Below are 24798 nucleotides of genomic sequence, written 5' to 3'. Positions count from 1 at the left end.
GTGAATGCCATTCCAGGCATTCTTAATTGGTCGATTATCGAGATGTGCCAGCTTATAGGTAGCCGAGCTTACAACCTTAATTGTCGTGTACAGGCCTTCCCACGAGGGCTTGAGCTTCCCAGTTATTGTTGGTTGTGAGGCTGCAGTTTCTCGAAGTACGAGGGCATTGACCTTGAACGCTTTAGCCTTCACTTTCTTGTTGAAATATTTGGCGGTTTTTTATTGCTGTGCTATCATCTGAAGTTTTGAATCCTCCCTAACCTCTTCAAGTAAATCTTTGTGAAATTTGAGGCCCTCAACAGAAAGGGCAGGATTGAAGGCTTTGACCCGTGGGGAGATCAGGTTTACCTTGATTGGAAGGACAGCATCGACTCCATATGCCATGCGGAAGGGAGTCTCGCCTGTCGCATTGCGAGGGTTGTCCTATATGATCATAACACATTTGGAAGCTCGCCTATCCAAAAATGAGGAATCTCTTCGATGCGTTTCTTTATCCCTTGAAGGATTTTTCTGTTGGACACTTCAACTAGCCTGTTGGCCTGGGGGTAGGCAACAAAAGCCTTGATGTGCTGAATTTTAAGCTCTTTCAATGCTTTCTCAAACTTCGCTCCAATAAACTGGGTCCCAGTATCAGACACAAAGATTTTAGGGAATACCACGTGTTCTATGAAGAATTTGATCATTTCCTTTTCCTTGATCTTTATTAAGGGCTTTGCTTCTATGCATTTTGTTGTATAGTCAATAACGACCATGATGTACTTGCATTGGTTCTTGGATTTTGGAAATGGTTCCACAATGTCGACTCCCCACTGAAAGAAGGGGCATGGGGCGAGAATCGAGGTCAACTGTGTCGAGGGATGATGGCTAACTTTGGTGTGCATTTGGCATGCCCTGCACTTCTTGACATATTTTTCACAATATTTGCGTATCGTGAGCCAAAATAAACCTTGTCGCATGATTTTGAACGCTAAGTTTTTATCTTCGAGGTGCTCACCACAAATGCTTGTATGAACCTCGATGATTGCAATTTTGGCTTCATCAGGGCCGATGTATCGGATTAAGGGCTCTGTTAAAGCCCTTCACGTTTTTCCCCTCTACACAGTAATTTCTTGCCTTAAACATGATTTATCAAGCCTCGGCTTTCACTTCTGGCAGCTTGTTATCCAGTATATATTCTAGGAAGGGTTTTTCCTAGACCGTGTCAGTCTGAGTCTCGTTTATCGACTCCGAGTCAATCGAGTGGCATGGAAGCTCCTCGACATATATTGGGCAGGGATTTATAGGAAGTTTTGAAGAGGCAAGCTTCGACAAGGAGTAACCCTCTTGATTATCATTTTTGTCGACATTCGATATCTTCCAGTAAGAGAAGTTTTATAGCTTTTCTTGAGTTCAGGCTAAGTATAATGCCATATTGTCATTATGAGTCTTAAATTCACCATTCATTTGTTTGGCTACCAGCTTAGAATCACCAAATATATCTATGATCTTCGCTTCGAGTTCTATTTCAAGCTTTAAGGGGCGATGAACGCCTCATAGTCTTCCACGTTGTTTGTAACTTGAAATTTGAACTTAAGAGCCTGTTGAACCTTAAAACCTTTAGGGATGATTAATATTATGCATGATCTGCCCGAGTTAGCCTTGGATGAGCCATTAACGAACAATAACCACGCCCTCGAATCATCACCATCGGGTGTCGATCACTTGCTTGTAAACTGGCATTCAGTGACAAAGTCTGACAGTACCTGGTCTTTAATCGAAGTCCGCGGTTTATACTCGATAAAAAATTAACTGAGCTCAATAGTCCATGCAGCGAGCCTACCGGTCATATCATGTTTTTGCAAGATTCATTTGAGCATTTGATTTGTTAGGACATGAATCTCCTTTTCTTGGAAGTAATGACGGAGTTTTAGACTTGCAATGATCAGAGCATATAGAAGTTTCTCCACATGTGGATACCTAGTCTCGGCATCACGTAATGCGTGGCTAATTTAGTATGTCAGGGCTTTTTTGCTGTCTACAAGCCGCACGAGGACAACTGCTACCGTTTCATCGATGGCCGAAAGATAGACCCTCAGGGGTTCACCTTGCTGAGGCTGGCCTTGTGAGGTTCGGAATATTAGTGAAAAATGACTTTAGTTCCACAAAGATGTTTTGACAATCGTTGTTCCACTCAAATTTTGATGCCTTTGATGCTTGCTTTATTATCGAAAAGAAAGGTAGACACTTCTTTGATGATTAGGGAATGAAACACCTTAAAGCGGCGATGTCCTTTCAGTCGTTGTACATCTTTTACAGCTTTTGGGCTTTCCATTTCCAGGATTGCCTTTTTTTTGGCCTGGTCGACTTCTATTCCCCTCTAGGTGACCAGGAATCCAATAAATTTTCCGGCTGTGAGGCCGAAGGAACACTTGGCCGGATTTAGGCGCATATTGTGTGTTCTCGAATTTTCAAAGGTTTCACGGAGGTCTTTCACGTGGTCTGAAGCTTTGATCGACTTGGAGATCATATCGTCAACATAAATCAACATGTTCCTCCCAATCCAAGCTCCAAAAATAGTGTCCATGGTTTACTAGAACAGAACACCGGCGTTGATGAGACCAGAGGGTATGACTCTGTACCCAAAGACACCTCTATGCGTGATGAAATCTATTTGTGCCCAATCTTGATTATCCATTTTTATCTGATTGTACCCTGAGAAGGCATCCATAAATGATAAGAGTTTATTGCCTGATGTGGCGTTGATGAGTTGATCGATGTTCTACAGAGGATAAAAGTCCTTCGGACACGCCCTATTGACGTCAGAATAGTTGATGCACATTCTCCACTTGTTGTTACTTTTCTTGACCAAAATAATATTGGAAATCCACGTAGGGAACTTGACAGGTGCGATGAAGCCTGCTGAGAGGAGTCTATCTATCTCTTGATCAATGACCGACTTTTTTTCTTCAGAGAATATGCGTCGTTTCTACCTTATTGGGGTTATGTTTTTACTAATATGTAGCGAATGTCGAGCTAAAATCTCGTAAATACCCGCCATGTCTTTAGGATCCTAGGAAAAAATGTCTGCAAAATCATGGATGAGATTCGTTATTTTGAATTTAAGATGATTTGTTAGATTTTTTCCTAGGCGAGTCACCTTATCGGGGACTCCTTCAACGACCTCGATTTCCTCCATTTCCTCGACCGAAGATCACGAGTTACTTACAGGGATGCCGATCATCTCTCCGGGGTCGATGTCGAGGACTTGGTTGACTTCCATTTTATTGTATTGCTTGGCTCTCAGGGAGATTATTGTTAAGTAACATTAGCGAGCGACGGCCTGATCTCTAATAACTTTCCCGACCCCAAATTCCGTGGGAAACTTCATTTTCAAGTGGGTGATAGATGTGATTACTATTAAAGCTTTTATTGTTGTCATTTCTAGGATGGCATTGAAACTGGACGAGGCGCTCACCACATGAAATTTCACTACCTTTCAAATCTGACATATAGGAGAACCGAATAGAACTGGCATGTCGATGGTACAGTGAGGTGCAAGAATTTTCAAGATTGTAATCCCTGATGTCCATGCGCGCAAAGGCGTGATGGTACAAAATGTCTACCCAGCTTCCATTGTCGATATGCATCTTTTTGATGATGTTAGTCCCCACGCGAGTGGTTATTACAAGAGCATCTTGATGATCTTCGATGAGGCTGGGTAATAGTCGTCATGGGAAAATGATATGACAAGGGAAGGGTTCGTACAGGGGCGTTTCGCCGGAGAGGGGTTGATATTGAGCACTACACGAGCATATATCTTACGAGAGTTATTAGACGCGCCTATGCCTCCGAATATCACATCAATGACTATCTTCAGCATGTCTCCGGTCATGGCGATGCGTGCCTTCTTGCTTGCATAGTGGACTAACTATCCTCGACAAATTTTCTCTCAATGGGGTTACTCAACTGGAAGCATTGTTCAGTCGTGTGACCGGTATCCTCGTGGTAGTCACAATAACTTGAGCTCGGGAGTCGGCCGAGTTTTATGGGCCTTGGTGGGCGATAATCTGGCTCTATTTTTAGCACGGCTAGAATTGTTCCTGTTTCTGTATTAAGCGTGGTAAACTCTTTGTCTGTACGGGGGAGGGGTTGCCAATATCTCTCTCTCCTGTCTCTTAAGGGGTACTCGATTGCTCTACTTTTCGGAGACTGACGGCGGTCTTGTCGTCGTTTTCTCGTAAGAGATCTTGGACTATAGTTGCGACAACGCTCGTATCTCGATGAACATCGTGGAGACTATATACAACTCGTCGCCTCTTGTAGTATCATACGATATTCGATGATTTGGAAAGCCTCTTGTAGAGGTTTTGGACGCTTCTCAAAAATTTCCTCAAGGATTAGGCTGTGTCAAGACTTGTCGATACCCGCTGTCAGAAAATTTACGGTCGTATGTACTATGAAATCTGGGATTTCTGCAATTTCTTCTCTGAATCATGTTAAAAACTTCGGAGACTCTCGTTTGATCGTTGGTACATGCTCATTAGGGATGTCGTGACCTTTTTTCCCTTGTAATTGTTGGAAAAACGAGCTTGGAATTTGCTTTTGAGGATGGAACAAGAGTCGATTGATCGGGGGGTAGATTGTTATACCAATGGAGTATCGTGCCCTGCAAACACGTGGAGAAGAATTGGCATAGGGCAATTTGGGAGTGTCCAAAAAATGTCATTCGACCATCTAAAGTGTTCAAAAATGATAGGGGGTCGGACAAACAGTCAAAGAGGTCGAGCCATAGGGTTTTCCAAGTGGTCGTTCTCTCTGGTAGAGGGAACAAACATCTCGGCTATAACGCCGGTTGCTTCGACGATCCTTGATCGTCGTGGCACTCAGGAACGGTGAGGATCTCCGCCGTTACATCTGTTGGTAGTATCGGTCTAGTTTCTTGCGGATCGATCTCCTCTACAATCATGGTTTCGTTGGCATTCAGGAATAAAACTCCTTCTAGCGCCAAATAATGTACCCGAATATTTATCAAATATACGAGAATAATATTAAAATAAATCTTTTCTTTATTCAATGATCCAAACTCTACAAATGAGTTAGTGGCTCTATATTTATAGTTTAGTGAAAATCCCACGGCTGCTTTCAAATTAAGTCATCTTGGATTTTTATCTTGTGTCCTGCGTCCAATAGTTAAGTCTAATTAATAAGCTTTATGTGTTTAGTCTAATAAAAAAACCTATATGAATCAAACACACGAGAAAAGACAAAGCAATGCCGTTAATGAGGTTTTGTTTTTCTTCAATTCGGTGAAGAAGTTCACACGAGATTACAAATATGATAGCAGTTTTAAAGCTGTTGAGAATATTGACACAAGATTAAGTCACGAGGTCAATGCAGAGGAGAATGACAGCTCAGCTCAGCTCAACTGATTGATAATTAGTGAAAGGGCATTTTTGTAATTTCAAGCTTAAGTTCAGAATTAGTATAAAACCAAGGAAAGAACAGTCAGTTAGTTAGTTAAAATCTTAAGCCCAAACATTTCAATTTAGAGAATGTAATCAGTAGATCTCTCTTCTCTTTTCTCTCTCTCACAATCTCGCTGTATCTCTTTGATTAATCTGATCATTTCATGTGAGTTAGTATGGAGATATAAAACTTGTATTCAGTAATGAAGATTGTTATCATGATGTATTGTGTTCGTTATTTTGTTTGAGTCTGAATCTCATATTTCAACATGGTATCAGAGCTGTGGGTCTCGATCTTGGATTGGTAATTGAGATTGTTGACGATGAGTATATGATCGTTGTTTTTTTTTCTCAAAAATTTCTTCAGAATCGACTTAATTGAGGTATTTTCTTTGGTGATATGTTCTAAGATTATTTTTTCTTTTCGATTCTAGTGCGTTATCTTCGATTTTAGTACTCAGATTCATATCATTGATTCGTTAAGATGTTTCTTCTTGATTGTTGTTGATTGTTTTTATAAGTCCTATTTGTCTTCTTGATTGTTCTTGTTGATCAGTGATACATATCTTGTGAATTGATTTTAGTACGATTACGTTTTAGATCGTAAAATTTGTTGCCAGTGTTCATTGTTTCTTTCTTAACATCATTTCACAATTAGAGTTATCAAATTATTCTTGAAACTCTTGAATTAGCGATAGAAAATGGCTGCAACAATTGATATTTCACAGAATCCTACATCACCATACTATATACATCCTTCTGATAATCCTGGTATGAAGTTAGTCTCAACTCAGTTTGATGGTACTGGATATACTGATTGGAAGAGATCTATGTTATTAAGTTTGACAGCAAAGAATAAAACAGGTTTTATAGATGGATCTATAGAAAAACCTCATGTGGATGATGATGCATATAAGGCTTGGGATAGATGTAATAGTATGTTGATTTCTTGGTTATTGGGAGTGCTTGATCAGAGTATAGCTAGAAGTGTGTTGTACTTTAAGAGTGCAAGGGACATTTGGGTGAATTTGGAAGAAAGGTATGGACAGACTTTTGGCACTTTACTGTTTTCTTTACAACAAGCTTTACATGAAGTCAGACAAGGTCAAGATAGTATCTCAACATATTATACAAAGATAAAAATGATATGGGATCAACTTGATTCAATTGATCCTATACCAAGTTGTGAGTGTGCTCAGTGTGCTTGTTCTATAACTCAGAAACTTGTTAAATCTCAAGATGATAGGAGATTGGTTGAGTTCTTGATGAAATTGAGCGATGGTTTTGAGGTAATCAGGGGTAGTATCTTGGTAATGAGTCCTCTACCTACAATTTCTCATGCCTATAGGCTGTTGCTTCAGGAGGAAAATCATAAGAAACTCAATCAAAATTCTCATCCCCACGAGGGAGTAATGGCTTTTGCTGCTAATAGGAGAAATTTCCCTGACAAATACAAGCAACATGGATATAATAGGCAGAACATTGGGGGAAATTATGATAGTGGAAAAGGCAGGATTTCATACTATTGTGACCATTGTAAAGTCCCTGGACATAGCATTCAAAGATGCTATAAAATACATGGATATCCACAAAACTTCAAAGAAAGGAAAATATTTGCTAATGCTTGTGAAGGACAGAAGGATGACAATCTCAATGCTGATAATAACATGGGATTTACTCCAACTCAATATCAACAATTGTTACAACTACTTAGAAAGAATAAACATGTGGATACAAATGAAGACAATGCACACAATAAAGCAGCTTATGTAGCAGGTAAAATGTGTTTCCTGTCTTCTTTTTCTCAGAGTTGGATAGTGGATAGTGGTGCCACTGATCACATGTGTTGTGATATTGCATTATTCACAAATATCAAACCAGTTCAAGGATCAAATCATATTGTGATTCCTAATGGTAAGCAAGTTTTAATAAGCCAAACTGGGATAGTTAAATTGGATAATCACATTACACTGTATGATGTGTTATATGTTCCTGAATTCAAGTACAACTTGATCTCTATTCCCAAGCTTTGCAAGGATCTAAAAGGTACAGTTACATTTACTGATGATGCTTGTTTTCTTCAGACCACTTCAATCCAGAGAATGCTTCTTGGTAAATTCAAAGCTGGGTTGTATCATTTCGAAGATTCTAGTACACAAATTCCGCATTCTTCACTTAGTATGGCTGGTGCTGCTGTCAACAGTTCTAAAGACACAAATAAAATCAAGCTTTGGCATCTCAGAATGGGGCACATGCCCATATCTTCATTGCATCTTCTCACATCAGAATTTTCTGCATCTTGCTCGATTGATCATATTTGTCAAATTTGTCCCGCAGCTAAACAAGTGAGAAATTCTTTTCAATCTAGTTCTATTAAAACTTCTGCTGCACTTCAGTTGTTACATATAGATGTTTGGGGACCTTATAGAGAACAAACTCATAATGGTTGTAAGTTTTTCTTGACAATAGTGGATGATTTTACAAGAATGACTTGGGTTTTTCTGTTGCATTATAAATCTGATGTGGTCCAAGTTCTTATTGACTTTGTTGCTTTTGTTGAAAGACAATTTCCTTCTTTGGTAGTTAAAAGTATTAGAACTGATAATGCTCATGAATTATGTGATGGGGAATTGAAGCAGTTTTATTTGAGGAAAAGAATTTTTCATCAAAGGAGTTGTGTTAACACACCACAACAGAATGGTGTAGTAGAAAGAAAACATAGGCACTTATTAGAGACTTCTAGAGCATTATTTTTTCAATCTCAGTTACCCTCTGTACATTGGGGTGATTGTGTTTTATGTGCTGCTCATTTGATAAACAGAATGCCTTCTCAGTCATTATCCAATATTAGTCCTTATGAGAAATTTCACCACCAAGCCCCTGACTTAGATTACTTAAGAGTGTTTGGGTGTCTCTGTTTTGTCTCTACTTCTACACAATATAGATCAAAGTTTGCTCCAGCCACATGTCTTTATAGGATACCCTCCAAATCAGAAGGGCTATAAAGTCTTGAATTTAGAAACAAGAAAAATACAGGTTTCTAGAGATGTTGTTTTTCATGAACAACATTTCCCCTTTAACATACCTAAATCTACACATCAACCTTTGATTCCATTCTTCTTACCAGCTAGTACAGAGTCTTATTATTTCGACCAAGATTTATTGCCAACTATGTTACAAACTCCTACACCAAATACTGCAGCAGCTGAATCTGAGTCTTCTACTTCAGATATTGATACATCGAACTCTACCATCCCATCACAATCTCCTACTCCACCTAGAAAGAGTACCAGAATTATTAAACCACCATCTCACTTACATGATTTTGTTTGCAATAATGCATATAACAAAACTGATTTCCCTGAACACAGTCATTGGTGTAATTTGGTATCCTTTCAATACTTATCTCCTGTTTCTCATGCTTTTATTGCCATTTCTGAGGATCTAAGAGAACCCACTACCTATGAGGAAGCTTCTAAGGACTATAGATGGGTAGAAGCTATGAATAAGGAAATTTAGGCTCTCCAAGATAACAAAACCTGGGTAATGGTACTTCTCCCTCCTGGTAAAAAGCCAATAGGTTCAAAATGGGTTTACAAGATTAAACTTAAGGCAGATGGAAGTATAGAAAGGTTTAAAGCAAGATTGGTGGCTAAAGGGTACAATCAACAGTGGGGGATAGACTATCAGGAGACATTTTCTCCAGTTGTAAAGATGACCACAGTTAGATGTTTATTGGCTATTGCAGCTTATAGACACTGGGATTTGCATCAGCTTGATATTAACAATGCTTTCTTACATGGAGATCTCCATGAAGAAGTGTATATGTTACCTCCAGCTAGATTTCAGACTTCTCCAAATCTTGTCTGCAAACTTATCAAATCATTGTATGGTCTAAAACAAGTTTCCAGACAATGGTTTGCTAAGTTAGTGGGGGAACTGCAGTTCAAAGATTATATTCAATCCAAAAATGACTATTCATTGTTCATTAAGAAAAGACTGCATTATATCACAATTATAGCTGTTTATGTGGATGATATCATTATAACTGGAAATGATGCTGTTGAAATTTAGGGAGTCAAACAACATCTTCATGATACTTTTAGTATTAAGGACTTAGGAAGATTGAGTTATTTTCTGGGAATAGAAATTGGATATCTTGAATCTGGAATCTCAATGTCACAGAAGAAGTTTACAAAAGAATTATTGCAAGAAGCAAGGGATGCTGGAATTGTAATTGATAAGACTGTGGTTACACCCTTGCCATTGAATCTGAAATTGAAAGCAGATGAAGGAGAATTGTATGCAGATCCTACTTTATACAGATGTTTAGTGGGAAAATTGAATTTTCTCACTAATACAAGACCTGACTTGTCTTATACTGTTCAGCATTTAAGTCAGTTTCTTCAAGAACCAAGGGAGTCTCATTTTCAAGCACTCTGTCATACTTTAAAGTATGTAGGTTCAACTGCTGGACAAGGGATAGTACTTAGAGCAGAAGAACAGCTTACACTTCAGGCTTTCTCTGATTCTGATTGGGGTGCTTGCTTAGATAGTAGAAGATCTATATCTGGATATGTGATGTTACTTGGAAAGTCACCCGTGAGCTGGAAATCTAAAAAACAGGGAACCATATCTAAAAACTCTTCTGAAGCTGAATACAGAGCTATGTCCAATGCTGCATCAGAAGTAACATGGTTAGTTAGACTGCTGGATGAACTTGGAATTAAGAGATTGAAACCTGTGACACTTCACTGTGATAACCAAAGTGCAATTCATATTGCTAAAAACCCTGTGCAGCATGAGAGAACAAAACACATCGAAATAGATGTGCATTTTACAAGAGACAAGGTTTTAGAGGGATTAATACAAATAGCATATCTACCAACTAATGATCAGATTGCTGATGTGTTTACAAAAATACTACATTCTCAACATTTTGGTGAGATCTGTCCAAACTAGGCATGAGTCAATGTCAGCCTAGTTTGAGGGAGGCTGTTGAGAATATTGACACAAGATTAAGTCACGAGGTCAATGCAGAGGAGAATGACAGCTCAGCTCAACTGATTGATAATTAGTGAAAGGGCATTTTTGTAATTTCAAGCTTAAGTTCAGAATTAGTATAAAACCAAGGAAAGAACAGTCAGTTAGTTAGTTAGAATCTTAAGCCCAAACATTTCAATTTAGAGAATGTAATCAGTAGATCTCTCTTCTCTTTTCTCTCTCTCACAATCTCGCTGTATCTCTTTGATTAATCTGATCATTTCATGTGAGTTAGTATGGAGATATAAAACTTGTATTCAGTAATGAAGATTGTTATCATGATGTATTGTGTTCGTTATTTTGTTTGAGTCTGAATCTCATATTTTAACAAAAGCAGAACATCTTTCCGTATAATCAGTCTTTTAACATGCCATCATAATTTTATTGCTGTGTTGAGTCCCAACTCTTCTACCCAAAGAAGCATGGATACAAGTGCGGGTGCGCTTTGCAGGAATACATTAATTCGACAGAATGACATATTTTGTATGATGCTGTGTACGTGTGAACTAAACAAGTTGATTAGTTAAGTTACGAGACTGATTTATAATGATAACAAAGGGATAATGTGAAGAAGTAACAACAGAGAGGAGTGAAAGAAGACGAGGCTTAATTTTGTTACGAATGTTTCTTATTAGCTTCTTCGAGTCTTGAATCATTTATGTACAACCTATCCAATATCATCCACCATTCACCTCAAGTATTAATCAACAGAATCATTTTTTTTTCTTCTATGTGAGACTTCGTTCATTATTTGGGTTGGCCGGTGGATATGGTAAACTGTACAACACCCTTTGATTAATTCAGATTTAATGTTATACTGAGAGATCTGGTCTTTAAAAGCTGTTTTTTGTTTGGTTGCGGAGAAGTTGATTTTAAAAAAATTGAGGTGATGCATTGTACATTCACGCTCATTGAAGTCAACTACTGAGAAGCAGGCACAACTAATTTGTTATGAGATTACTCTCTCTCATTCCTTACATTGTATTATCAACCACACCTAACAGAGACTTCCCGTACTCGGCAGAGGTGACTTTGTCACCCGGATGACCAGATCACTTGTACTCTTCTTTTTAGTTAAGACACAGGTGAAGCAGCTAGAATTGCTCGCTGCATTCGTCTTCCTACTCAATATGTTCTCGTAAATCTTTTTTAAATCCGAGGTTGAGTGATCCCATCAATCAAGCAGTCATATTCTAGTAAATAAAAGCACGACGAACAATAGCAACCACGCTCATGTTTAGCCCATTCTGAGCCGTACCCATGATTTCTATTTTTCAATTCTGTCATCAACAGATTCATGATGTTTTAAACTGCTGTAACATAGTGTTTACATCTATAGTATAGAGAAACAGTTACTATCATCACATTTTCCTCTTGTGTTCCAACTTCCAGCTGACAACAACGTATACGTTGATTATTCTTGGCTGCGCTCCATTTAGTTTAGTTGTCCATGTCAATGTGTCATGAGCAAATATACTAATCATATAACTCAATAGTTTCCACTTTCACTTACTATTAAATGTGAGGTCTTTGTTAATCATTTGGGTTTGGTCGTTATTCGAAAGGGCATGCTTGTAAAGATGGAGAAACTCCCTTTGTATAATTCAAATACACTGATATTAAAAAGTTGTTTTTTGTTTGCATCCGATATATTAGATTCTAGACATATAAAGAACTTGCAAATACATGCTTATCAAAGTCAAGTACATTGCAACTACAACATTTTTGGAGCCTACCTTATACTTCACAGAAAAAAAAAAACAGTTTCTGCTCTCATAATTACAAACACTCGTCTGTTATTAGATATATTGAAGAATTGTAGTTTGACATGTATCAGTTTTCTCTAAATTTGTTCATACTCGTTGGGATTTTAATTTCAGGTGTATATGCCCAACAAAATTACTCAGGTCCGTCGGTGTGGGACTGCAATAGCACTGATGAAGCAGGTCCATCTCCGGCTTTTCTTTACACGTGTAATGGTGAAAAGAAACCATGCCGGGCTTTTTTAACCTTCAGACCTCAACCTCCTTATGCTTCAGTGGCCAACATATCCAAGCTCACATCTTCAGACCCGTCAGAGCTTGCTCGAATTAACAATGTTTCTAAATTTGCAGTCTTTAAACCGAACGTAGAAGTGATTGTTCCTATTACTTGTTCATGTTCTGGTCAATACTATCAGGCTGACACCTCCTATATTCTTGCTGAACATGACACCTATTATACAGTGTCTACCAATAATTTTCAGGCCTTGACAACTTGTGATTCTGTTAGTCGTCAAAATCCTTATGATCCATTGGAGTTGAAGATTGGCACCAAATTGCAGATACCTCTTAGATGTGCCTGTCCGACAAAGAAACAACAAATTGATGGCATAAATTTTCTTCTGACATATGGAGTTATTGATGATGAAACTGTAACACAAATCAGTGACAGTTTCAAAGTAAAGAGAACAGGTGTAACTTATGCCAATGGGCTATCTGAAGAAGCATCAGTTCTTTATGGGGAAACAACTATACTGATTCCATTGGAAAAGGAGCCTGTAGGCCCTCGAACAAGAATTAAGTCTTCCTCTTTAAAATCAAAGAAGGTAGTTCTCACTGGAATTGTAACTGGTATTTCTGTCGCTGTTTTCTGTTTAGTATTGTTTCTATTCTATACGCGTAGCAAACATAGAGCATATGATCATACAAAGCAGAAAAGGGAATTACCACGAGATCTTTTAGCTGGTGTTGCTCATCATGTTGACCAAAATTGCTTAAAAGTGTTTGATTTTGATGAGTTAGAGGAGGCCACTGAAAATTTTAGCCCTGAGAACAAATTGGGCACTTCTGTTTATCACGGGGTTCTTCGTGGGAAGATGTTAGCCGTTAAAAGGATGAGCAGGGATATTTCTAGAGAGGTTCACATTCTCAAGAGGATCAACCACTTTAACTTGATTGCACTATATGGCGCCTGTGAGCATGGTAATATGTTGTATCTTGTTTATGAGCTAATGGAAAATGGTTGCTTGAAGGAATGGCTCAGGAAAAAGACTAGCCCTAATATTCATAGTTGGAATTGCAGAATTCGTATTGCTCTGGATGTAGCTAATGGACTCTTGTATCTGCATAACTTCACCAGTCCAGCATATGTGCACAAGGACATCAATAGTAGCAATATATTACTCAATAGAGATCTAAGAGCCAAAATTGCTAACTTCAGCTTAGCAAGATCAGCGGACACAGGAGAAAATGGAAACTCCTCCATTAAATTTTCTATGGAGACAAAAGGCTACAAGGCACCCGAATACTTAGAAGCTAACATGGTGTCACCCAAGGTGGATATTTATGCATTCGGGGTTGTTCTGCTGGAATTGATTACAGGTAGAGAAGTTGTTTGGAAGCAGGATGGAGAAGAAATATTGCTGTCTGAAGCAGTACTTGCAATTATGAATGAAGGAGATACCGAAACTAAGCTTCAGGAATTCATCGACCCCTGTCTGCAGATGGAGCATCCACTTGGTTACATAATTGATCAAACTGATTTGATGATGCGGATGATAAACTTAAGTGTCGCCTGTTTACAAGTGGAACCCTCGAGACGATTGTCTGCGTCTAAAGTGGTTTCAACTCTGATGAAGATCCAGATGGATGCTCTGAGACCAGAATTCTCATCCATGTAGCAGTTCTCCAAAACTTCAGAGCCTCTTTATATTGTGTATGAATTTCCAATTATTTGTGAATATATAGATGTGATCTGCACATGAGTAAATCTCATTTTAATGGTTGTTTGAAAAGATTAATTATGTTAAAAAATTGAAGTTGTATCATCCATTTACAAGTTATCACCACTCCAACACTAAGGTCGCTTTGAAATGGTTTCTATATTCACAAATTATGTTCTTACATCTCTACACATAAGAAAACTATACACAAAAACAAGCAAACAAAAGGTCTAAACGAGTTTTTGTCAAGGAAATATGACTTAACGAGCTATTATAGGACTAAAGACTTCAGAAGATTCTACTGGCTCTGATCCTGACATCCAAGACCCTTCATACATCTCAGGAGATGATTGTCGGAGAAATGAGAGATTAAAGACTATCTCTGTCATAGTTGGTCTGGCTATATATATGTCTAACGTGCAAGCATTAGCTAGATGTACTAAATTCAGAGCAGTATCAATAGGGTACGAGCCCTGCAATTTTTCGTCCATCCACCTCTCTAGCTTCTCCGCTCTCTTCTCTTCAATTTCCAAAACCCCTCTTATTTTATCCCATACCTTCAGAGTTTCACCATTATTGCTTTTCTCTATGGCCTTCCTCCCCGAAAGTAATTCAAAGAGAATAACTCCAAAAGCAAACACATCTTCTTTAAGCTGTTTTGAGCAAGTAGCAGGTTGGGCGGAGTAGAAATTTGAGATTTTTGCCTTAAAATTGGAGTTAAGAAGTATGTTACTTGTCCGTATATCCATGTGCACTATGCTAGGTTGCGAATGTTCATGCATGTATTGTAGGCCATTGGCAACGTCTAGAGCTATATCTAACCTCTGAGTCCAGGTAAGGAATGCAAGCAAGTTTGAGGAAGATGGTGAGGATGGAAATAACCAATTATCAAGTGATCCATTTTCAACGTACTCGTAAACCAAAAAGCAATCTTCATCATTCCAAGATGATATACCCATTAGCTTCACCAGATTTGCATGATTTAACCTCTGTAATATTTTTATTTCTTCCGTAGCATCTTTAAATTTTTTCACAGCATAGACCTCACCGTTGATCATTGCTTTGTACACTGATCCCCCAATCCTATGTTGATCACTTAGGTTCATCGTTGCCTCCTTGATCACCTTCTCATCAAATATTATTGGATTGTCTAGACAACCTGAGACCTTAAGCAGTAGATTACTCTTAATTATCTGAGGCTCAATACTTCCGCTCTTCGATTGAACAAATTCTGTGTATGAAACATTTGTTTTCAGTATTTTCCTTTTCACGTATAACCGATGAATGTAGATAACCAAGGCTGACAAAATAAAAAAAGCTATTGCTGAGCCTAAAATAGCAATAATGAGATTCACAAGTTTGGTCATGTGGGGATCACCCAAAGAAGAGAGACCAACTGGCACTTTCGATACTGGAATCAAAACTGGAAGACATACTGCATCACTAAAATTTCTGTAGTTATTTTCGGTAAGAATATCAACTGGTGATGCATTAAACGCAGAGCTTACAGCCAAGATGCCATTCCCCGGTTGCCATACATAAGTAATAAGATATTTGATTCCTTTCTCCTCAAGCGCTTTATTAGGACATTTGCAGAGCAAAGGAAATACAACTTCCATGCCGATTTTCAACCTATTAGGATTCAGTAAAGGGTTCATTTCTTGCACATCATGATAATTTGTGAGGTTCTGGAATGTGTTAATTGAAGCTGAGTAAAGGCTGTCACCTGTCTTGATATGATAGGTGACGTTAGAAAAGAACGATGAGCCATTGCAACTACAGGTAATTGGTATGAGTAAGATTTGATTCTGCTTTAGCTTTGCATCATCTGAAGACAGGTTATTCGCTTTGACAATACTCAAGCGGCTGACTCCAAATAGATCTGATATATTTCCTATGTTCATATAATCAGATGACCTAGCTCTGTAACTAATATATGTTTGACAGAAAACGGGTGATTCAGAAAAGCATGAAAAGTTTGTACCTGGATTAGCAGTCGACTGAGAAAAGACACGTTTTAACACGAAGAAGAAATATAACAAGGAGAAAACAGAAGCAGCCATCTCAAAATGCTTAGCTCGAACTCTCAGCCAATATGTCAATGCCAGTAAAGAAGGCCTGGTTTCAGCGTTGTTGTCCAAGTGGTACATTCATTCTAATTTAAATCACCAGGGTCTACTAAATAATATAAGGGAGGCCCACTCTTTCGGTTGGACCAGAGTTGAGTGGTTTGTGTTTTATTCCTTGGAATTTACTGTAATATCTGCCGTGAAATCCAATGCAGAAAGGACAGTTTTAATAAACTAATTAAGGACGGCAAAGAATTGTCTTGATCTTAATACTGTGTACTTATATTAAATTAACATAAAACTAACCAATAACTGTTACATGAAACCTACTCCTGTTGGTTGTTTCTAGTTACGTGATCAAGGTTTTCCCTTAAAAAGAAGTTTACATACTCCCAAGTCCCAGCGTCCACCCTACACCTGATTTATCTCCATTTCAGCTTTTTGCTGCACAGCGAAAAATCACTTCAAAATGGAATTGTCTTAATCCCATCGCCAGAGAAAGGCGGGTGCATCTTAGAGCAACAACCAGCTGGCGAAGTATGTGATCAGAATACTGCTCTGATATGGCACCTTCGCCAAAGTGTAACATGTGAGGGATGTACAGATGTTACAGCGTGTTGATCAAGGCCTTCAGCAAACAGAATCTCAATAGACTTCTTTTCATATTGTGTCCTATTCCATTTATCTTAACTCTCTTTAGTTTAAGTCGAGTGTCATTCTCTCTTAACTAAGAAAGCAAAGAGCATCACAATATGATTTGTTTAGAGAACTTTAACAACTTTGTAGATTTGATTTACTTAAAAAAAAAACAGTCATGTTTAAAGATAAATCTATGCAAATAAACATTTTTTACATGCACAAGTTATCCAGGAATCAGGATAGACAGGAAAACACAGACTACACCAGGTCTTTTGTATTTATTAAATCTTCCCAAACTTAGCTCCTGGCTCTCTGAATTGTACTGTATAGACGTCTTATTCTTCCATGGATATTCTTCCTTTGGTGTTTCGTACTTAAAACCTTAAAAAGAATATGATCTACACGTTCATAGTAGACTGATCTCCATTTCGTGTAAAGGATAAGGGGAAGTATGACAATGCCCAGGCCGACAACAAAACCAACTTTGGGGCCAATAAACTGCCACTTTATGCTGTCACCAGGATCCCTTTTGCCATAAGCAGCTGTTATAAGTGGAGTTCTGCTGCAATCTATATGCAATGGAGGCCCGGGTAATTTTTTGTTACCTTTAAAAGAAGCCTCTGGAAATGTCTGAAGTTGACTACCTGTAGGAATTCTTCCAGTGAGTTGATTGTCTTAAGCTCACCAATCGTGTGTGGTATATCCCCTTCAAAATGATTGTTTGAGACATCAATAGAAGTGAAGATATTCAATATCTTCACCAGCTCCAACTGTTTCCCTTTGATGCTAATTGTCACAGCATCTTGGTAATTCTTCCGTGGACCGCCAAACCTCAGAGACTCGAAACCTAGGATATTGACATCATTCCTACCATCCTTCATAGCTTTCCAAAGAGGGAAACTTTGTGACAGATTCCGGGGGAAGTGGTTAGATCCTATATCATAAATTTGAAGATTTTTCCAGCTGCCACTTCTCTCTTGACACGTGATCCCCCCATGGAATAGGTTGGAGTGCAGAACGAGGACGTGCAAATGTAAAGAGTCTTTCAAAAAGCATGGGAATCTATCATTTATCTGGTTGTCCCCAAGGTTTAGCACCTCTAGCTTGGCACAGTTTGCCAAAGATTCTGAAACACTTCCTTTTAAGAGATTTCCACGTAGATCTAGAGTTTCTAAACCACAATCATTACCAAATATTCGAGATAAATTTCCAGTAAGACTATTAATCCCAAGTTTCAGTACCCCTAAAGTTTTGCTTAAATAAGATAAACATGATGGTATATTACCAATCAAATAATTGTTACACAAATCAAGAAATTTTAGGTTAATACCACTGCACACTGAAACAGGGATAGCTCCACTGAGTCTTTTGCTTGAAAGTGAAAAAAATATGGCAGAGGTGAACGGCTAAAATATGGCAGAGGTGAACGGCTAAAATATGAGACTATTATTTACCACTAGGTTTGTTATGGGACAGAGCGAAACGGCTAATTATTTAAGATCAAATAGAGAAATGGGAACTGATCCACTCAGATTGTTCCAACTTGCGTAGAGTGTTTCCAACTGAGAGAAGTGTGTGTTTGTAAAGTTAGGCACTGAACCATGAAAGGTGTTGTAAGAGAGGAAAAGTGTCAGTAGTGATGGGAGAGCAAACAAACTTGAAGCAATAGTCCCATTCAATAAATTTGATCCTAGGTCCATATATCTCAAATTAACAAGATTTTGGAACCGAGTGGAAGAGATTATACCAGAAAAATTGTTGGCCCAAAAATCTAAGTCAGCAAGTTGAGTAAGATTGGAAATGGAACTCAGAAAAATTTCCACGAAAACCAGCAGTTGACAGATTTAAATATTTCAAATTAGTGAGACTGAATATCCCGGCAGGAAATATTGAGGAATTAAAGTTGTTAAAAGCGAGGTTCAAACTCTCAAGATACTGAAAACCAGAAAGACTACTTGAAGTACTGTTGAGTAGACATCCATAGATGGACTCTGAGTTTATGTCTAAGGCAGCAACATACCTGTATTACTACTTAAGTTGCAAGTCACACCTTCCCCAGTACAGCAGTCTGTACTTTGATTCCAGGAAACCAACTTGGTTGATGATGTTAAGTTGAACTTCAGACTATTCTTGAATTGAAGTAACAAACTTTTCTGATCATTGAGACATTGCCAAGAAACCAGTACGATGTCTAACAAGGTTACCACCAATAGTAGCAGCGCAAAGAGTTGATTTTTCATGGCATGCATTTTTTTTTTGTAATCAATCAAGTAACTAGGAATTTCTAAAAGAGTTTCTTATATGCATGTAAACTTGACATCCTTATTATAAAAAAATAAAATAAAATTGCTCTGACATTTGAGTGTATTTGAACCTTTAAAGTCCATCTCAATTTCTAACTTATATTATTCTTCACAGCCTGGGAATCTTTAAAAATGTGTAAATAAAACCTTATTGGCTTATTCTATTAAATTGGAACAGTCAAAGTCAGCATATTGTGGCCAGCCTGGTCCCTCTCGATGTCCTCGAAGTGAGTTGACTTAGAAGAAGTCTGTTCTGTATTTTGGAAATCAAAACCTATAACCAATGTGCAAGCAAAAGTGCAGTTGCACTTAATGTAAAAGAAGAAAGTGAAAGAAGAACCAGAGATCCACAATTGTCTTCTGAGACACATACTTGATCAAATTGTATGCATTGTATGTTTCTGTATCACAATTAAGTAATCAACATTCAAACTCTAACAAATTAACTAGAGCTTACTCCGTTAGAGCTTCCAAATCATATGCGGGGAGGAAAACTTAGTGTCAGGCAGAAAAGATCTAACAGAACTGGAAAATGAATACTTTTATTGTTGCCTAGTATTAATTGAAACCTGAGAATCTCGTCCTCGATGATTATTGAAACCTCAAGGTCATTGATTTCAGATGCCGTGCCATCACTGAACAGGTCAAAGAAATGGACTTTTAGACTCTGAGTGAAACACAGGCTACATTCTTGCTAAGGTTGTCACGGAGAAAGGCCAGACTATGCCAAGGTTGAGGCCACTTTAGTTTTTTGATGCACAACTCCTAGTTTAATAGCTTTACTGAACAAAAGCTTATAAATAATGTATTATTTTGATGGTTTCTTTCAATTTGCCTCGGGATTGTTTTCTTAACATAGGTCTGCCCAGATACCAGAAAGTTAAATAATGTACTACGCATTAAAACATTTCCTACATACATATGTTATTCAGGAGAAAACAGGAAACACGAACTACAATGATGCTGAAAAACCCGTGGTTTCTAATTTTCAAACTTAGTTCCTTGCTCTCTGAATTCTACTGCCTCGACTTTTTATTCTTCCATGAATATTCTTTTTTTGATGTTTTATCCTAAAAACCTTGAAAAGCATATGATCTACGCGTTCATAGTAGAAAGACCTCCATCTCTTATTCAATATAAGGGGCAGTATGACAATGCCTAGGCCGACAGCAAAGCCAACTTCGGGGGCAACGAACTCCCACTTTATGTTCTCACCAGGATCCTCTTCATCATAATTTACTGTTATAACTGGAACACCACCGCATTTTAACTGCAATGGAGCCCCGCATAATCCCTTGTTTCTTTCAAAAGAAGCATCCGAAAAAGTCTGAATTTGATTACCTGTAGGAATTTTTCCAGTGAGTTGATTATCTGACAAGTCTAAAACCGCGAGGAATGACATGTCTCCTAGTTCTGCCGGAATTTTTCCAGTTAGCTTGTTCATCGAAAGGTCTAATGTTTCAAGCAGTTTCAGGGTTCCAATGGATTTTGGGATTGAGCCTGACAGTGTGTTATGTGACAAGTTGAGAGAGACTAGTGATTTAAGCTCACCAATTGTGTGCGGTATGTTCCCTTCAAAATGATTGTTTGAGATGTCAACGGAGGTAAATATATTCAAGATCTTCACCAGCTCCAACTGTTTCCCTTTGATGTTAATTGTCACAGCATCTTGGTAAGTCTTGCGTGAATTTCCGAAACTAGAAAACTGAAAACCCAGGATATTGACATCATTCCTACCATCCTTCATAGCTTTCCAAACTGCAAAATTCTGTGACAGATTTCCAGTAAAGTAATTAGAGGCTATATCATAAATTTGGAGATTCTCCCAGCTGCCATTTCTTTCTCTACACATGATGCCCCCATGGAATGCATTTGAGTGCAGAACGAGGACGTGCAATCGTGGAGAGTCTTTCAAAAAGCATGGAAAGCTATCATTTAGCTGATTGTTCCCCAGGTTTAACACCTCTAAATTGACACATTTTGCTAAAGATTCCGGAACAGTCCCTCTTAAGAGATTTCCACTTACATCTATTGTTTGTAAAGCACATTCATTCTCAAATATTCCAGATATATTTCCAGTGAGACTGTTATTTCCTAGTTTCAGTACCCCTAGAGAATCGCTAAATGTAAATAAACATGATGGTAGATTTCCGGTCAGATGATTGTTGGACAAATCTAGAAGCTGTAGGTTAGTGGCACTACACAATGACACAGGAATATTACCACTAAGTCTATTGCTTGAAACAGAAAAGAAAATGGCAGCGGGGAGGTTAATATTAGTAGGGATTGCTGAACTAAAGAAATTATTAGAGTAGTCCAAAAAGTAAACCTTTTTTGGTGGTATTGGAAGTTTTCCACGTAGGTGGTTTGAGCGCAAGTCAATCCATGATAGATTATGAATAACATAAGGCTCTTCAAGTTTCTCTAGCCGGTTTACAGACAAATTTAAGTATTGTAGACCTCCATTTCCTACATTCCAGATCCAGTTTGGTATATCTCCAGGAATTTGGTTCTCTGCAAGGTCTAGAGTGATAAGACTAGGGAGGTTCCTCAGCTCAGGAAACTGCCGCAGTCTGCATGAAGCCAATTTCAATTCTTTGAGCATAGGAGGCAAAAATTTGCTTGAACTATTATGCCTTGAATCCAGTGACAAGTTGTTGAATGAGAGGTTGAAATATGTGAGATTACCGAGTCTATGGAGATTTTGTAGCTTAAATTCACCGCTAAGTTTGTTATGAGACAGAGTTAAACGGCTAAAACTCTGAAGTTCAAACAAAGAATTGGGAACTGATCCACTCAGATTGTTCCAACTTGAATACAATGTATCCAACTGAGAAGAGTGTGTGTTTGTAAAGTTAGGCAGTGAACCGTGAAAGTTATTGTACGAGAGGAAAAGTTTCCGTAATGATGGCAGAGCAAACAAACTTGATGGAATAATCCCGCTCAATAAATTCAGTCCAAGATCAATATATTCCAAATTGACAAGATTTTCGAAGTGAATGGAAGAAATTGTACCAGAAAAGTTGTTGGTCCAGAAATCCAAATAAACAAGTTGAGTAAGATTGGCAATCGAACTTGGAATCTTTCCACTGAAACCGGAAGTTGACAAATTCAAATATTTCAAACTGGTGAGGCTGAATATACCTGCAGGAAACTCTGAAGAACTGAAGTTGTTAAAAGCGAGATTCAGGCTCTCTAGATACTGAAAATTAGAAAGGCTACTCAGAGTACTATTTTGTAGACAACCAGAGATCGACTCACTGTTCAAATCTAGGCCAATAACATGCCCTGAATTACCGCTTGTGCTGCAAGTCACACCTTCCCAAGTACAGCAATCTGTACTTTGATTCCAAAGAACTAGCTTGGAGGATAAGGTTGAGTTAAACTTGAGATTATTTTTGAACTGGAGCAACAATGATTTCTGATCGACAAGACAGTGGCTTGAAACTGATAGTATGCCTAACCCCTGTAAGATGTTGAGCAATGGTACTGCTAAGAGTATTGTAATGAGTTGAACTTTCATGGCAGGAAATATTTGTAGAAAGGAACAAACTAAGAAAAAAGGCATGATATTCATCTATATATTCATACTAGATAAGATATTAAAAATCATATATACTAGAGTCCTTGACGACTGGTTCAAAGACTAAAAGTTGGTTTAGTCCATTTTAACCTCACCATGTTAAATCTGAACCTCACATCAGTGTTATACGTGCTGCGCATAAACATTTAGTCTGGTCCAGGTCAATATTCAACTCCACATCAGTTGAACCTAAACAGACTGGAGGTCATATAAGTTGAACTCAGCAACATAACACAGACCAGATACACCATAGAGAATCAAAGAAGAGTCTTGAAGATATATGTTAGGAAGAATATGATTGAGAAGTAAATTTCGTACCATTTTGTAAATAATTTCTAATATAAATTAGAATTCATGAACAAATAAATGTTCTTTACACATATTTCACTATAAAAATTTTGATGTGTAAGATTTCTAAATACATTTGTATCTCGTTCATCCTAATCATCTGATAAAAATATTACAATATTTTTGTCAGATGGTGCTAAAGAAAGGTTTTATAATGCTTGCCGTGAAGATTAGTACTCATTTTAATAACTCAACTGAGAATCGCACAGAATTGTCTTTGATCTTGTTAGCTGTGCATAGGCAATACCTAACACATATAAACTATCAGGTAAACTGTCATAATACCTCCTGCTGCATGTTTTTTTAAATACTGTTTTAAAAGATTGTCCTCTCATAGAAGGAATATCGTAAATAACAATTAGGTGTCAAAAAATTCAGCTCGAAATTCTCATTGCACCTCAAATTTTTGATGAAATTGGAAAATGTCATAACTCTGTCCCCCAGAGAAAATGTCTGGAGACCAGAATTTTCAACTGAAAAGAAACAGCCTATTAGGAAAGCATGAGCTTAAAAAACTGTTTGAATATGCGAAAACATACAATGTGAACAAACATGACTGCATAACATCGTCAGTGCCTCAGGCGTCTTTCTAGTTCAATTACTGGAAAAGATGGCTTTATAGAGTTCAAAGTTTTTAACAGATAATTTACTCTAGGGCAATGTTTGTTGGGAAGTTTCCAGATATCTCGTACTGCTAATGCAATTTTTCTATTAACAACGTTGCTTTCTAGGTGTGATCTACTAGAAAACAGCCATTGTTATAACTCAGAATTCTTATCCAGGCCAATAACATGACTTGTGTTACTCCTTATGATGCAGGTCACACCTTCCTAATTACAACAGTCTGTACTTTGATTCAAATGAACTAACTTAATTGGTTGACAATATTGAGTTAAAAATGAGACTACTCTTGAACTGGAACAACAAAGATTTCTGATCAGCGAAGCATTGGCTTGAAACCAAAAATACGTTCAATCCCAAAAATATATGGAACAAGAGTACTTACAAAAGCAATGTAAAGTTTTGAATTTTCGTGGCAACCATAAATGATTGTGCAAATGAAGGCATAAAAGACATCTATCTCTTAGAGCTGTACAAGATTGCCAAGTTTTGGACATTCAAACTGTCAGGGTATAATTCTAAATAGAACTAACACTACGCGCAATAATGGGACGGTTATATATAACAAATTAACAAGAAGAGGTAAATTCAACCAAGTAACGAAACAAACATGAAGGCACAAACAATATATAATTAGAGACCGAACTGACAAGAAATTAGAGAAAATCACTTAGCTCTATGAAGCTTAATCAAAATTAGAGAATCAGTTGTCGCCAAGCCCTCGAGAAGACTTGATTGTTATTGAAGAGATTATTGCCCCACTTACGCTGTGATGGGTTGCCGCAATATCACTTATAGGATAAAACAGCACAGAACGATCCGTTCACAAATACGAGAAGGCTCAACAACGATCAGCACCTCAATTCACCAAGAAAATCAATGAATATATGTATGTATATGTGAGAGAGAGCCAGAGAGATGATGTTTTAGGGTTTCTATCTATTTTCCCCAATCTATCTCCCTCTCAGATTTTCACACACTTAAACAAACCAAAACTTTTTAGCACCTCAGGACCTGAACATCTAGCCTCAGGCCCTGAACATTG

General features: G+C 37.9%; 3 protein-coding genes across 5 annotated transcripts; 1 reads left to right on the top strand and 2 right to left on the bottom strand.

The window, feature by feature from the left end:
• Nucleotides 1-12315: 12315 nt before the first annotated feature.
• Nucleotides 12316-14148, top strand: LOC141718829 (lysM domain receptor-like kinase 4). The gene has a single exon (XM_074521207.1). The coding sequence runs from the start codon at nt 12316-12318 to the stop codon at nt 14146-14148; it is 1833 nt and encodes a 610-aa protein (XP_074377308.1).
• On the bottom strand, nt 13597-16053 carry LOC141718834 (serine/threonine receptor-like kinase NFP). Its single transcript, XM_074521214.1, has 2 exons — nt 15917-16053; nt 13597-15822 (listed from the first exon to the last, which is right to left on the bottom strand). The coding sequence occupies exon 2, from the start codon at nt 15807-15809 to the stop codon at nt 14451-14453; it is 1359 nt and encodes a 452-aa protein (XP_074377315.1). The 5' UTR covers nt 15810-15822; nt 15917-16053; the 3' UTR covers nt 13597-14450.
• Nucleotides 16054-20108: 4055 nt separating this feature from the next.
• LOC141718833 (receptor-like protein 54) lies at nt 20109-22766 on the bottom strand. Of its 3 annotated transcripts, none has more exons than XM_074521212.1 (2): nt 20753-22766; nt 20109-20542 (listed from the first exon to the last, which is right to left on the bottom strand). In XM_074521212.1, the coding sequence occupies exons 1-2, from the start codon at nt 22722-22724 to the stop codon at nt 20196-20198; spliced, it is 2319 nt and encodes a 772-aa protein (XP_074377313.1). In that variant the 5' UTR covers nt 22725-22766; the 3' UTR covers nt 20109-20195. The 3 variants fall into 3 exon arrangements, with proteins under 3 accessions (XP_074377313.1, XP_074377314.1, XP_074377312.1); XM_074521213.1 differs by having other exon boundaries at nt 20109-20969; nt 21531-22766; XM_074521211.1 differs by having other exon boundaries at nt 20109-22357; nt 22463-22766.
• Nucleotides 22767-24798: the final 2032 nt, after the last annotated feature.

The sequence above is a fragment of the Apium graveolens genome, chromosome 4 (genome assembly GCF_009905375.1).
Source record: "Apium graveolens cultivar Ventura chromosome 4, ASM990537v1, whole genome shotgun sequence".
NCBI classification, from domain to species: domain Eukaryota; kingdom Viridiplantae; phylum Streptophyta; class Magnoliopsida; order Apiales; family Apiaceae; genus Apium; species Apium graveolens.
This window is presented reverse-complemented; position numbering and strand designations above follow the sequence as displayed.

Coding starts and splice junctions, on each gene's coding strand:
- LOC141718833 (XM_074521211.1), bottom strand. CDS start 22,724: ATGAAAGTTCAACTCATTACAATACTCTTAGCAGTACCATTGCTCAAC. Junction 22,358..22,462: donor TATTGGCCTAGATTTGAACA/GTGAGTCGATCT, acceptor TCAGTTCTTCAG/AGTTTCCTGCAGGTATATTC.
- LOC141718834 (XM_074521214.1), bottom strand. CDS start 15,809: ATGGAAGTTGTATTTCCTTTGCTCTGCAAATGTCCTAATAAAGCGCTT.
- LOC141718829 (XM_074521207.1), top strand. CDS start 12,316: ATGTATCAGTTTTCTCTAAATTTGTTCATACTCGTTGGGATTTTAATT.